The sequence below is a fragment of the Mustela erminea genome, chromosome 16 (genome assembly GCF_009829155.1).
Source record: "Mustela erminea isolate mMusErm1 chromosome 16, mMusErm1.Pri, whole genome shotgun sequence".
NCBI classification, from domain to species: domain Eukaryota; kingdom Metazoa; phylum Chordata; class Mammalia; order Carnivora; family Mustelidae; genus Mustela; species Mustela erminea.
Genome location: NC_045629.1, coordinates 51,166,916 through 51,181,717, shown reverse-complemented (window position 1 = coordinate 51,181,717; position 14,802 = coordinate 51,166,916). Strand labels below are relative to the sequence as shown.

At 43.1% G+C, this 14,802-nt stretch overlaps 1 protein-coding gene across 2 annotated transcripts in view; it reads right to left on the bottom strand.

The window, feature by feature from the left end:
• The window catches only part of FZD6 (frizzled class receptor 6), a 38,680-nt gene extending 33,171 nt beyond the window's left edge, over positions 1-5,509 (bottom strand). The window contains exons 1-2 of one of the 2 annotated variants that reach the window (XM_032316276.1): positions 5,395-5,509; positions 4,098-4,435 (exon numbers count right to left, since the gene is read on the bottom strand). In XM_032316276.1, coding sequence (XP_032172167.1) covers positions 4,098-4,274 — 177 coding nt within the window. In that variant the 5' untranslated portion in view covers positions 4,275-4,435; positions 5,395-5,509. The remainder of the gene's footprint in view (positions 1-4,097; positions 4,436-5,394) is intronic. The other variant, XM_032316277.1, reaches the window with a different exon arrangement.
• Positions 5,510-14,802: the final 9,293 nt, after the last annotated feature.

Genomic DNA, 14,802 nt, shown 5'->3' with positions numbered 1-14,802 from the left:
GATAGCCCTCAGACAAAATGAAAACTAAGGTGTAAAAGAGGACTGGGATAGATCCGTTGACGTATGGAATTCTTGGTAGTTGAGAAAGCACAACGAGTTGCTTGCCATAATCAGCTGATGATTCTTCAGCCCCTTATTCTAACGTTAATTCATAGTGAACACTGGGAACTCAGTAGGGACCAGCAGGAACCGAAGACATTGGGGTTGGAAGTATAAAACCTCATCTTTTCTTTTGAGATGTTATAAAACGTTTTTTGTGGTTTGTGTGTGTGTGTGTGTGTGTGTTTTAGTAACAGCCAGGCTCTACACAGTTATGATTTAGTATTTGACCAGACTATAGCACAATGTTTGTAAAAAAACTGAGACATGTGGTTTATAATACAAAACACCAATCAAAAGACGAATTCTTGGGATGCCTGGGTGGCTCAGTTGGTTGGGCTGCTGCCTTCGGCTCAGGTCATGATCCCAGGGTCCTGGGATCAAATCCCACATTGGGCTCCTTGCTCAGTGAGGAGTCTGCTTCTCTCTCTGCCTCTGCCTGCTTGTGCTCTCTCTCTCTCTGACAAATAAATAAAATACAATCTTTAAAAAAGAAAAAAAAAGATGAATTCTTTCACTCCATATAAATATTAATGGTTAAAGAGAAAAATATTCTTTTTAAGATTTATTTATTTGAGAAAGAGCATGCACATGCAAGAGAGTGTGTACTTGTGAGCAGGGGGAGCGGCAGAGAGAGGGGGAGACAAGAAGACTCCCTGCAGAGCAGGAAGCCCTGTGTGGGGCTAGATTTCAGGACCCTGAGATCATGACCTGAGTTGAAACCAAGAGTCGGATGCTTAACCAACTGAGCCACCCAGAGGCCCCCAAAATAAGATTCTTTAAATTCTAAGAAACAAGTATCATGTTAACATGGGAAAGAACACCGAGGATGTCAGCTAATACGCTTCATCAGACCCAGGCTCAGGTAGAACCCAGGTGGGTGACTTGCGAACCACCTAAAAGTATCAGACTTTCTTTCACTTGAACACTGAAGATGACAGAGGTGGAAAGGGACGATTTGGAGGTAAAATTCTCTTTGCTGATTTATTAGAATAGGAAACACCACTGGTTTCTTTATTCAGCTTTTACTAGGCATCTACCATGCTCTGAGGCACTGGACTAGGCATTGGGAAAAGGTGAATAAACACCATCCTCTCTCTCCACACACTCGCAATCTAATGAGAGCTACATGCATAACTGCGATACTGCGTAATAAATATAAGAACCGTTATATATTTAGGCACTATCCGAGTATAGAAAGTGAGATTACATATGCCTGGGAGAAAGGTGAAAGAAGGCTTCCCTGAGCACAGAGACCTGCATAAACCGAGTAGGTGAAGGACAGGTAGAGAGTCTAGGACACAATGGATACAATGTGTAAAAGGCACAGAAGTGAGAGAGAGCAATGTGGAGCAAAGTGTGTAACGTCTGAAGGGACAAGATGGGAAGGAAGCTGGCCAGGAAGGCAGGGTCCCCTATGAAGAACACACTAGAGTCAGGTCCATTCTTCTAGCTCTAGGGAAATGGTGAAGAATGTTATTACCCCCAGAGTGGACCGTGAGGATTTGTTTTCATAAAATCACTTTGACACAACCAGAGAGGAGCAACTGGTGAAAACTGTGAGAAGACTTAGTATTCAAGGCACAGATGAGAAGAAGAAAGACAGGTAGGTCTGAAGAGAGGTTAAAAAAAAAAACACCAAAATTCCCAGTTTAACTTTTATAGAAATGAAATTTGCAAAGCAGCAGCAAAGACTGAAATTAACCCATCATATTCTGAGTCTTGGGAAATATCTTCTTTTTTATTGATTAAGATCAAAGGCTAAAAACAAACAGACAAACAAACAAAACCACTTAAAGATGACATTATGGTCCGTGTGGACAGAGAAAAGTTTGTTAGAACCTTGTGCTCAGACTTGGACAAATCGTAACTTCTCTGAGCTTCGGTTCCTACATGATGGAGGGCTCACGGGTTCTTAACCAGGGCTATAAAGAGAGGTATATTTCAATACAATTGGTTTCCTTTGTCATGCACCTCATCTTAATTCAATTTTAAAACATTCTCTTATTCTAGATGGGGTCAGTGGCACAAAAGAGATTAGGAAGCTCTACATGTTATTTAGTGTCACAACTCTCAAATTATAGGATTTGGGGCATTCGTTATAGGAACTAAAAGAGAACATCACTGGCTAAGGACAAGTAAAGACGGGGCAACAGTAAAAGCACAGTATCATGGCCAAAAAAAAAAAAAAAAAAAGAATACCCAAGGATTTACAGTCTGACAAAGGTTGATATTATTTAGCCTTTCCGTTTCCCTTTCTTCTTTTGCAGACTAATATTATATTAAACAACTGCTTGATGACTTCCTTCTCTTATACCCTTAAACTTACTGAAGTATGACTGCTAGAAAAAACTTAACAGTAAAGTCTATGAAAAAGTTTAGCATATGGGGAAGATTATATAATGAGGTTGCTAACATTAGCAATCAAATAAAGGTGGTGAGAACAAAAATGCCTTCTTGATAATGTCCAGACATGAAACCCCTTGGGAAAGAAAAGCAGCTAGATAAATAAAAAAACAACGTTTTCTCTTAATCAGAAACAACTGGTTTTAAAAAGACACGTGGAAAAAAAAAAAAGACACATGGAACAAAAAGTAGTTTGTATCATCTTGAAATTACAGGATTTAATAGCAGGGATGCATCTCTCCCCTCTCTCTACAATGGTACTTTAGGATAATGAACTCCAAATGATGTGACTTTATAAGGCCAGTGTTACCATTCAAATGTATGTAGCTATTATGCAGAAAGGAAATCGGATTTAAGAATAAAAATATTTTTTAAGAACTTCATAAGACATGAGTTATAAAACTATCAGAGAAAACATGAATGATGCAATTATTCCTTGAAGGCACTCCTATTACATACTTTATTTTGATCAGATTAAGCTATCAAAATGGTCCTGATTAATGAATTAAAGTATCACTGCACCATTTGCTCAGTGTTCAAAATGATACTTTGCATTGGTTTGAAAAACCACTGAAAGAGTACCAAAAATGTAATTTGTAGTATCTTTTTCAAGTACGTCTACTTAGTATTTAAAAGCTCTGCTATTTTAGACCAGTATCTACGAATGAGGTAGTGAAAAACTATTCAACTAAACAACAGTGAATGCATAAATCTAATCACTTTTTAAATTAGTGTCTATATTAAGGTTGTAGGAGTTTCATCTCTTAGCAACGTTCTGAGGGGGAAAAGCCTTTACCATCCCTGGACGCTTCTTCTGGAGAAAGACTAGAAAAATATTTGTCTTCTTCCCTTCTTGAGACTTATCAATCTAAGAGATCTGTATGGGAGGGCAGGTTCCCGTCTCTACAGGTAACTCTTTCTTCCCACACATCCCGGCAATCTGCATATCTCCAAACCGGAGGCTGGTAACTGAGGTACCTAAGGCAATCTTTAGTGTCACTCTGCTCCTCCCTAGACCTGTGGTTTCTTTTAACAGGTATCTTACAAAGAGTACCTAAGTGCCACGCTTTAAAAAAAAAAAAAAAAAAAAGCCACTTTTTAGCCAAACAATTCAGCCCTCACATCTTCCAGTAATTGATTTATTTCAGAAAAACTGGGCCAGGTGAACATTTACAACTACTTATGAAAATACACGGGTGTAGTTCAAGCACAATATAGGATATATGTTCAATGAAATAGGAAAAATTCATAATTCACACTTCCAGAGGAACTACCATACATAATTGATTAAAGGAAGCAAAACATTTGCCAGGTGCACGATATTTCAAAATCATCACTTACACCTCATATAAAATAAACCCTCCATTGAACAAATGCACTAACAAGGGCCACAAAACTACACAAAACAGAAGTTAGTAGGGGAAATTAATTTTCGAAAGGATGTATTCAAAATATGAAGTTGTTCACAACTTAATGGAATCCCTTACTGTGCTTATTAAAAAAAAAAAAAAAAAAAGAAGAAGTCACATTTATAGTTTATTCCAGAGCAGAACATCAACTACTTCTCTATAAATGTATGAAGAAATACTCACCTCCATTTTCACAGCAGCTGTACTCTGGTCATAATGCCTCATCAAATTAGGGAAAAATGTCATGTTGTAGGCCATTTTCATACATCTGGGGACAGTAATTGGTTCACAGGTGAAAAGACTGTGCCCTCTTATGAAGGGTGGAAAAACACATATCCACAAAAATGCCAACATTTCCATTTTCTTCAGATTCCTGGTTTTACCACATGGCTGGGATTAATCGCTCTTTTCATCCTTAGATGGTCATCCAGAAAGAAAATGTTCAAATTGCTCTTTCATTATTTTGCCATTTTGCCATTTTGAAGGAAGCTCTTTTCCTGAAATGAGTTCTGGGTCAATTACTGTAAAAACAACCAAGAGAGGGCATGTGCGACATCTGTCATACACTCAAAGGCGGACATCAAAGTGCAGAGGTTGAGTTTTTCACCCTGGGTAACTAACGCTGGAAAAACGACGGAAAATTCCGTCCTTTCGAGGTACTCTTCACCTGCTCTGGCACAGAATACAGAATCCGCCGAGGAAGTCTCATCTCTAGGGAACCCATGATAGAACCTTTGGGGGGGCAAAGGATGAGTGAGGTGGAGGGGAAAAAAGTCACGCTGGGGTTGATAATACGTTAAAAAGTATTAACAGAATCGTGAACGCTAAGGGCCCCTGTTGGGGATCTGATTACGCACAAGAAAACTGAGTCCCAGGGAAATTTCATTCAGACTTAATGAGTTCCTAAAGCCTTGGAGGACTCCCTAGGGCCGGTCTGTGGGGCCGTCTCCGGGAGATGGGCTTTCCCGGTTTTCAAAAGGCCAACTGTGGGGGGAGACGTCTAGGATTCCTCCCGGAGGAGCGAAATCAGTTCTCACGGGCTGGGGCGAGGAGTGGCCGCACCGCGAGGGCAGAGGAACAAAGCTGGACTGGGAGGGTGCCGGACGTCCGCGGGAGGAAAGGCCGTGGCCGCCGAGTCGGGACCAGCCGCACCCCCCACCCCAGCACCCCCGCCCCCGCCCCCGCCCGGTGCCCGGCTTCCAGCGCCCCGCGCGGGCCCTCGCCCCACAGCCCCGCACCTGCCCGGGGCCTGGAGCCGCGCAGCAGCGAGCGTCCCGGGCCGGCTGGGCGGCGCGGGGCCCCGGCAGCGTCCCCCGGGAGCTCGCCCCGACTTCTGCGGCAACTCCGGCCTGCGCGGCCTGTCCCGCCGCCGCCGCCCGCCCCGCACCTGTGGCTCCCCGCCCGCCGCGCGCCCCCGAGGCCCGCCCCGCAGCGCCCGCCCGGCAGCGCCCGCCCGCCCAGCCGGCCCGAGGGGCCTCACCTCCCTCCGCTCCTCGCCGGGTCGAGCGTCCGGCCGCCGCGAGCTGAGACGGCGGCTCCGCGAAGCGTCCGGAACTCCAGCTGCCTCCGGAGCGGCCCGGGGAGCGAGGGCCGGGCGATCCCGCGAGACTGCGCCGCCAGGTCGGGCGGGCAGGTCTGGGCTCGCGGCGGCGGCGGCGGCGGCGGACCTGGCCCTCCGCCCGGCCCCGCCTGCGCTGCGGCCCGGGCGGCGCCCCGGGGACCGGGGTCGGGCTGCGGGTCCCGCTGTGCGGCCGGGGGGGTGGGTCCCCTCCACCTTGCGGTGGTTCTGGTACCCGCAGCACACGGCTGTGCCGCGCGTCTCGCTCTCCCGGTGCAGCGGGCTTCCGCCTACAGGGCTTTCTTGAAGCTTCTGGGTGCTTCCCCTCAACAAAAACTTCCTTTAAGAGGACCCACTGCATTTCGGATCTCAGGACACACAAGGATTCTTAAAAGGGGGCAGATTTGCTCTGTAAAGGCAATTCTCCAAGTGTCCTTAGTGGGAAAGTGGGGGGGGGTCCCTTTTGTTAGTTTTGGGGGTCCGGCGACCAACTTGAGGCGCAGGTGGCAATGGGATTCCAGCCTGGCAGGTCCCACAGTTTTACTGACGCAAAACCCTGATAGAAATAGAACTTCTTTAGCCTAGGGGCTACAATCAACCATGCCACACATCATCTCGTGGGCTTCACTGATTATTCATCCCTCCTTTCTTCCTAAGACGCAACGACCACGGATCTTTTCCCTCTCTCCATAGTATTGTCTTTTCTAGAATGTCATATAGTTGGAATTGTATAATATGTATAATATGGTTGGCCTCTTTCACCTAGTCATAGTCTTCAATGTCTTCTCATGGCTTGACAGCTCATTTTTTATTAGTGCTGAATAAAATCCCTTTGGCTGTACCATGCATTCACCTTTGCAAGGTGGTCTTCCTTGATGCCAAGCTTTGGCGATGGTGAGTAAAAGTGCTAAACACCCGTGTGCAGTTTTTTGTGCCGATGTTAAGTTTTCAACTCTTTGGGGCAAATACCAAGGAGCCCAACTGCGGGATCACAGGGTAAGAGCATGTTTAGTTTTGTAAGAAATGGCCAAACTGTCTTCCAAAGTGGCCGTAATATTTTGCATCACCACTAGCGAAGTCTGACAGTTCCTGTTGCTCCACAGCAACAGAATTTGGTGTTGTCCGTGGTCCAGAGTTTGGCTATTCTAATAGGAGCAGTTCAACTGTTGGTTGAACTTGCACTTCTCTGATGATACGTGATGCAAATATCTTTTCAGCACTATTTACCGTCTGTGTATCTTCTTTGATGAGGTTTCTGTGAAGGTCCTTGGTCTATTTTTAAAATTGGGTTGGTTGTTTTCTTCTGGTTAGGTTTTAAGAGTCCTTTGTGTATTTTGGAGAACAATCCTTTATCAGATATATCCTTTGCAAATATTTTCTCCTTGTCTGTGGCTTATCTTCCGGTTCTCTTGGCATCGTCTTTCACAGAGCAGAAGTGTTGAATTTCAACGATGTCCAGCTCACGGGCTATTGCTCTCGTGGATCGTGCCTTTGGAGTTGTACAGTAAAAGTCATCACTGAACCCAAGGACTTCCGGACTTTCCCCTATGTTCTCCTGTGTTTTACAGTTAGGTCTATGATCCATTCTGAGTTGATTTCTTTGAAGATGTTGTGTAAGATCTGTGGCCAGATTCATTGTTTCGCATGCGACTGTCCAGTCGTTCCAGCACTTTTCGTTGAAAAGATGTTCTTCGCTCCATGTATTGTCTTTGCTCCTTTGTCAAGGATGAGTTGCTCCATGTATATGGGCATATTCCTGGACTCTCTATCCTGTTCATAATGAACAAAGCTGGACCAGGAGGGTGACAGAATGTCTGGGGGAGGAAGACTGTGGGCCCTGAATCACAAGTCACTGCACTGTCCCACACCCACGCCCTGCCCAGGCTTCCAGCACTGGACAGGGTGACTTGTCCCACACCCCAGCACCTGTCCCCATGCTGGGGATGTCTATTGATACCATTTTTGCAACAGCATTTGCTCACTTCATGTCTCTGTGCCGTAGTTTGGTAATTCTCAAATTATTTCAAGATTTTTTGTTACTATTATATCTGTAATGGTGATCTGTGATCAGTGATTATGACTCACCGAAAGCTCAGACCATGGTTAGCATTTTTTAATTAATAGTGCATTGTTTCTTTAGCCATAATGCTATTGCACACTTACTAGACCACAGCATAGTGTAAACATAACTTCTATTTGCACCAGGAAACCAAAACATTTATCTGACTTGCTTTATTGCAGTGGTCTGGAACCCAACCAGAGTATCTCTAAGATACGCACGTATCTGCTTACATCACCCATCTGTTTTTGCATGTTGTCTACTTTTCCCTTAGAGCCCTTAGCATATTAATCGTAATTATTTTAAATTCCTGGTCTGATAATTCCAACATTTATGGGCATCTGGGTCCGGTTCTGGGGCTTGCTTTGTTTCTTCAGATTGTCCTTTTGCATTGTAGGTATGCCCTGTAACTTTTTGTTGAAAGCCAGATATGATGTACTAGGAAAAAGAACTGCAGTAAGTGAGGCTTTTAGTGATGCAGTATTAAAGGGGGTCACCTAGTGGCTCAGTGGGTTAAGAAGCATCTGCCTTCACCTCAGGTCATGAACCCAGGGTGCTGGGTTTGAGTCCTGCATTGGGGAGCCTGCTTCTCCCTCTCCCTCTGCTGCTACCCCTGCTTATGCATCCTCTCACTCTCTCTCCTGTTGTCAAATAAATAAATAAAATCTTTAAAAAAAATAAAGGGGTGGAGTGGGGAAGCATTGTATAGATCTATGATTAGGTCTCTGTCTTTTAGGGAGCCTGTGACCTTTACAAGTGCTTTTCAACTTATACTTCTCTCAGGTGGGACAATATCACCAGAGTGAGCTGAGTAGGGCTGGGTGTTTTTCTTCCCCCAAGTTAGACAGGCTCCAGTAAAATCTGAATACATTAGGCCTTGGCAAAATAATTTCCCTGGAAGTCAAGCCTTATTAAGAAGAATAGAATGGTCAGGCATATTTCAATATGGTTTCTTTCCTCTTTCCCCTGCCAGAAACATGAAGAGATATTTCTCCACTAGTCACTGTCAGAACCTGGTGGAGCTTCAGGAAGTAAAATTCACAAGTGTGGGGGTTCCCTGAAGACTGTGTCCCAGTGTTTTGTTTTGGTTTTTTTTTTTAAGATTTTATTTATTTAGGGCGCCTGGGTGGCTCAGTGGGTTAAGCTGCTGCCTTCAGCTCAGGTCATGATCTCGGGGTCCTGGGATCGAGTCCCGCATCGGGCTCTCTGCTCAGCAGGGAGCCTGCTTCCCTCTCTCTCTCTCTCTCTGCCTGCCTCTCCATCTACTTGTGATTTCTCTCTGTCAATAAAAAAAATAAAAAGATTTTATTTATTTATTTGACAGACAGAGATCACAAGTAGGCAGGGAGGCAGGCAGAGAGAGAGAGGGGGAAGCAGGCTCCCCGCTGAGCAGAGAGCCCGATGTGGGGCTCGATCCCAGGACCCTGGGATCATGACCTGAGCCGAAGGCAGAGGCTTTAACCCACTGAGCCACCTAAGTGCCCCCCACTGTGGGGTTTTAAACTCCCAGACTTGTCCACACTGAGTTTCCCGCAAATCATCCATTATAGTTTGGGTTTTCCTGTCCCCTCCTGGTTCCCCCTGGAAGGTTTCTGCTCTGGTAAGTTGTGAATCTCTGTATCTTACTGTCTCTCCAATTTGGGGAGCAGCATTTGGCTTTATGATCTCAATTCACTGAAAGATCTAAGAAGAGTTATTTATTTTCAGTTTATTCAGCTTTTAACTTATTTGGATGGAGAGATGGCTTCTCAGTTATTTACATGTCAGACCAGAAACTCCAATTCTTCATCTTCTAAAATAAGTATTGCTTTAAGAAATTGATCAACATGTCAGTTGCTATTGCCTTCGCAGAATTAAAATTAAGTTCAAACATTCCAAGAGCTATAACAACTCAGGAAAGTTATGTAATTTAGCGTCGTTGTTAATAGAACACTGATTTTATGAAAATTGTCGTTATAGCAAAACTAAGTGATTTTGCTAAATTGAAAATAAAGTTTATAGAGTAAACATATCATTTGTAAATTGTGCTAAGTTTTTATTTTGTTACTTATCCAAACATTTCCAGCCTATCACCAGGCTAAACAGATGCACACAATAATAATTACATTTCTTAAACTTGGTAATTTGCCAACACTCATTAAAATATAGATTTATACATTAAAATTTTTTAAAATTTTATGACAAAGTTAGGGAAGCAGAACATGTTTTATTGAACAGTATTAAGCTTGATTTTTGGCTTTTAAGTATGCAGACATATAATATGGTATCCTCCTTTGTACCCTGGCCTTGACCCTGCACAGGTCGTGTGGGTAGACCTCCTGGTAATCACTGACCTGATGCCCAGGCCTTAGGAGTGGAGGGAGCAAACAGCAGTTGGGGGACCCCAGCTGGAGGAGGCTGGGTGAGTGAGAGCAAAAAAGGTAACAGAGGGAGAGAGGAGCCCCCAAACTCTTGTTTGCCTAACCCCTGAAAGCTCTGCCCAAGACTGCAGTCCCTCCAAGTGACAGTTGTGCATGTGATGGCTTATTGACTTAATTTGGGGGAATCTATGAACACAAAGTGGAGGATAGCCTTTATTTAAAAACTTTCCCTTGAAGTGCATGGCCTAGTCACTCCCTGCTCTAAAGCTAATTGCTGCAGCATCTCTAACATGGCCACTAACCTTTTGCTGTGGTTGAATCCATTAGCATTGGCCAGAAATAATACACCTTCTAATGACTACCTCCAGTATTACTGGGAAATAAAAATTTCAGTAGCAACATGACACTGCAGGAAAGAGACACATGTTTTAATCACAGTTTGACGTGCGAGATCGTGTCTTTGGAGCTCTGGTATTGTCATTTTCAAATTAAAAGATTCATAATGCTAAAGAGAAACAGCTTCAGCCCTATCAGCACTTACAGTTATACTGAGTTTACTGTGATTGGTTTTGGTTTTAGTGGTTTCAGTATCTACCATTCAGTCACCTTTAATATTTAAGATCTTATCTTTTTTTTCCCTAGCAAAGCAGAGGTATAAAGTCAAATATTAGAAATGGTTATTTTCCTCTAAAGCTTATAGCATTTAGGAAAGGGCTTCCGCCTCAGATTTAGTGATACAGATAATAGCTAAATGCATTTCCTTTGATATGTAAAACCAACTTCACCCCTAATTGTGCATCATGGACTGGTAATGACTATATGTATTTTTTTTTATTGTCTTAAAAAAAAATGGGAGAAGTATGTGTCATAGGGTGACAAATGAAGCAAAATGAAAATTAAATTTTAGAGAAAGTGGAATTAAAGAAAGACTACTATTCTTGCAGCTCCATAGAAGAATTGTATAGAGGAGGTGGGCTTTAGGGAGCAAGGTGAATGCAAAACTATAAAGAGATCTGATGTACCAAATATGGCCTAGAGGTTGGGAGACTCCATAGATCTTGGGTGTTTTCATTTGAAGGCAGAGGCAGAGACTGGCCCTGACGTTAATGAAACTTAAGCATGAGGCGCCTTTCCACAGCTCTAATTCTGTATTTGAAATCTTGTGGGTTTTTTGTTTTTTTTTTTTTAAGAGTCCCCAAGTTCTGTTCACTTCAAGAACCTCACTATCGGAATGCATTCCTCCTAGAAGGAGGAAAATACTATAGTGGAGAGCAGGGAAACAGAATAACTCAGGTAGATTTTGAGGCTGTTAATTACAATGAGGAGAGTTGATGTCCACAAGCAGGGGAGAACGGTGGAAGGGGAAGCTGCTGACCTTTGTTCTCATTAATAATAAACTTTGTAGAATTAGTTAACTTTTGTTTAACTTTAACAAAACTTGAAACATTTATGTATGTACGTGTGGAGGCATGGAGGTGTGTATTTGAGGGAAAACAGAGCTGGGCAGTATGTATACCCAAGTTCCTTACTTGTCTCTTACCTCTTACTTGAGGATGTTCCAGACATCTTCAAGCCAGGATAAGTCCTCCCAGTCTTTGGTCCTTGGCCCCTGCAGGCAAAGAGCCGGGGTGGGGGTGGGGGGGTGGGGGGGTGGAGTGGGAAGTGGGGAGCCCCTGGGAAGAGGAAATGCTTTTCCCACAGTGCTTCCTACTCCATTAATGATAAGGAATTTCTTTCCCTCCAAGAGTTTAGGTCTTCTCCCATGGGCTGGATCTTTTCTCACACTGCTGTATCCGAAAGTGGAATCCACACTTCGGGTGGATTCAGCCTCCAAATGAAGTTGTTAATGGACAAATAAAGCCACAGTTAGAATATTGTATGCCCGAAACTCAATGTCGTATGCCAACTTTAGCACAAATTTGGGTCAATCTTGGTCTCTTTGTAAATACAATTTTGGATGATCACTCAAATTTTTTTTTTTTAAGATTTTATTTATTTACTTGAGAGAGAGCATGCACACACAGAGCAAGAGAGAGAAGCAGACCCCGGCCGTGCAGGGAGCCCAGTGCGAAGCTCATTCTGAGGACCCTGGGATCATGACCTGAGCTAAAGGCAAACGCTTGACTGACTGAGCCATCCAGGTGCACCAGACAGTCACTTTTGTTTTAATCTTAAGACACATATTTTACTCAAATGACTCTACTTTGTCTCAAATTGAATGGATTATAACCTTAAGGGTAGTATTTTATTAAAAAGAGAGAAAGATCATTTAAACAGGAACTTCATGAATAGAATATTTTCATTTTAGTAAAAACTCTGGATAAATTAAATCTTACATTTTAATTTGATTAACAAATCCATTATAGCAAAAATGACACTAAGAGAATAATAGAGGTGGTTCAACTAGAGACACCTAGAGACAACTAGAGATACCTGAGATTATAAAACCTGTTCTCAGGGCTTACTATATAGTTATAAGACAAATATGAAAGTTATAGAATGTTTTCCTAAATAAATTTCAATTGGTTAAAAACAAAGACACATTTGGCAGGTCTACACTTAAGCTGGGGGAGACCAGCATTTGGGGTGGGAGGAGGGTTGTCAGAGATGGAGAGGAGAGACCAAAAGATATATATTTCCAAGGAGGTTCAAGAAACTATTAACATTATGTCCCTTGTGACTGGTTGGATTGAGTGTAAATCAGAGACTGATGTACAAAGAGGACTTTACTGAGTATATATTTCTTTTGTAAAAAAAAAAAAAAATTTTTTTTTTCTGAAGAAAAATTTCACAGTGTAGTATATATTCAACAGCAAAGGATAAAAATGAAACTAAAACACAATGGCCTGGGTGGTTCAGTTGGTTATGCAACTGCTTTTGGCTGGGGTCATGATCCCAGAGTCACAGGATCGAGTCCCTCATGGGGCTCCCAGCTCCACAGGGAGTCTGCTTCTCCCTCTGACCTTCTCTGCTCTCATGCTCTCTTTCACTTTCTCTCTCTCTCTCTCAAATAAATAAATAAGTAAATATTAAACACACACACACACTGGTAAAAACAACAGTTTACCACCATCCACCTAGTAGAAAGGCCAAAATCCACAACACTTGTTACCAAAGTTGGGTTCTTAGGGTGGACCCGGATAGACATAAGTCTGGACTCCAAAATCAAAGGCAAAGGCAAGGCTTTGTTAGGGCCACAGTTCAAGAGAAAGGGAGACAGCACTAACAAACACTAGTTAGGCTGAGTCCTACCAACTTGAGGAGAGATCCTGCCTGTGCAGAGAAAGTTGCAGCTCAGGTTCCCACCAGTGAGCAAAATACTAGTATGAGCAACAGGAAAAATACCTCATCCTGATTGGCTGGAAGGGCCTCAGCCCCATTGGTCAAGATTGGCAGGCAACTCAACCAGCTTACTGATGGGTTGTGGAGCCTGGGTCCTCTTGTTTTAAGTCTCCATTGTATAGGGGACTGTACCCTGGTTCTGCTCTGTAAGAGAAGTGATTTAAGAATAACAGCCAACAGACAGTACCCCAGGTGCACGTTGTTTTTCGCTTGGGTCTTGTTCCCGTGGTCCCTAGCTGTCTCACATTGACAACATGAGACTCTAGCAAGGACATGGAATAATGGGGACACTGATTCCTTGCTGGTGGCAATGCAAAATGGTACAGTTACAAAACTAAACATACTCTTGTGATACTATCATATAATCCAGTGATCATACTCCTTGGTATCTACCCAAATGAACTGAAACCCTGTGGCCATGAAGAAACTTGCACTCTGATGTTTACAGCAACTTTATTCATAATTGTTAAGACCTGGAAGCAACCAAGGTATCCTTCAGTTGGTGTTATGGACTGAATGTTTATACTGCCAAATCAGTATGTTGAAGTCCTAACTACCAATATGATAGAGGTGAGGGTCTTTGGAAGGTAGTTGGGTTTTGATGAGGTCTGAGGGTTGAGTCCCAATAATGGGATGAGTATCCTTATAAGAGAAAGAGACACCAGAGCTTACTTTTTCCATCATGTGAGGACATAGCCAGAAGGTGGGCACCAGCAAGCCAAGAAGCAAGCCATCACAAAGTACAAAGAACCAGATCTGCTGACACCTTGGTTTTAGACTTCTCAGCCTCCAGAACTGTGAGGGATAAATGTTTTTTGCTTAAGTCACTCAATCTACGGTATTTTGTCATAGCACCATAAGCTGAGACAATGGGTGAATGAATAAATAAACTATGGTACATCCAGACAATGAAATATTTATCATTCATCACTAAATAGAAATGAACTATCAAGACATAAAAAGACATGAGGAAACCTTAAAAGAATATTACTAATTAAAGAAACCCATTTGAGGGACGCCTGGGTGGCTCAGTTGGTTGGACGACTGCCTTCGGCTCAGGTCATGATCCCGGAGTCCCTGGATCGAGTCCCGCATCGGGCTCCCAGCTCCATGGGGAGTCTGCTTCTCCCTCTGACCTTCTCCTCGCTCATGCTCTCTCTCACTGTCTCTCTCTCTCAAATAAATAAATAAAAAATCTTAAAAAAAAAAAAAAAGAAACCCATTTGAAAAAGCTAAGTATTATAGGATGAGTCCAATTATATGATAATTAGGAAAAGGCAAAAATGGAGATTGTAAAAAAGATCAGTGGTTGCCAGGGATTTAAGGGAAAGTGGGATGAACAGGCAGAGCACAGAGGGTTTTTAGAGCAGTGAAACCATTCTGTATGAAACTATAACCGTGGACACAAGCCATTTTACATCTGTCAAAATCCATGGAATAAACAACACCAAGATTGAGCCCTACCATAAAGTATGGACTCTGGGTGGGGCACCTGGGTGGCTCAGTAAGTTAGGCATCTGCCTTTGGCTCAAGTCATGATCTCAGAGTCCTGGGATTGAGCCTTGTATA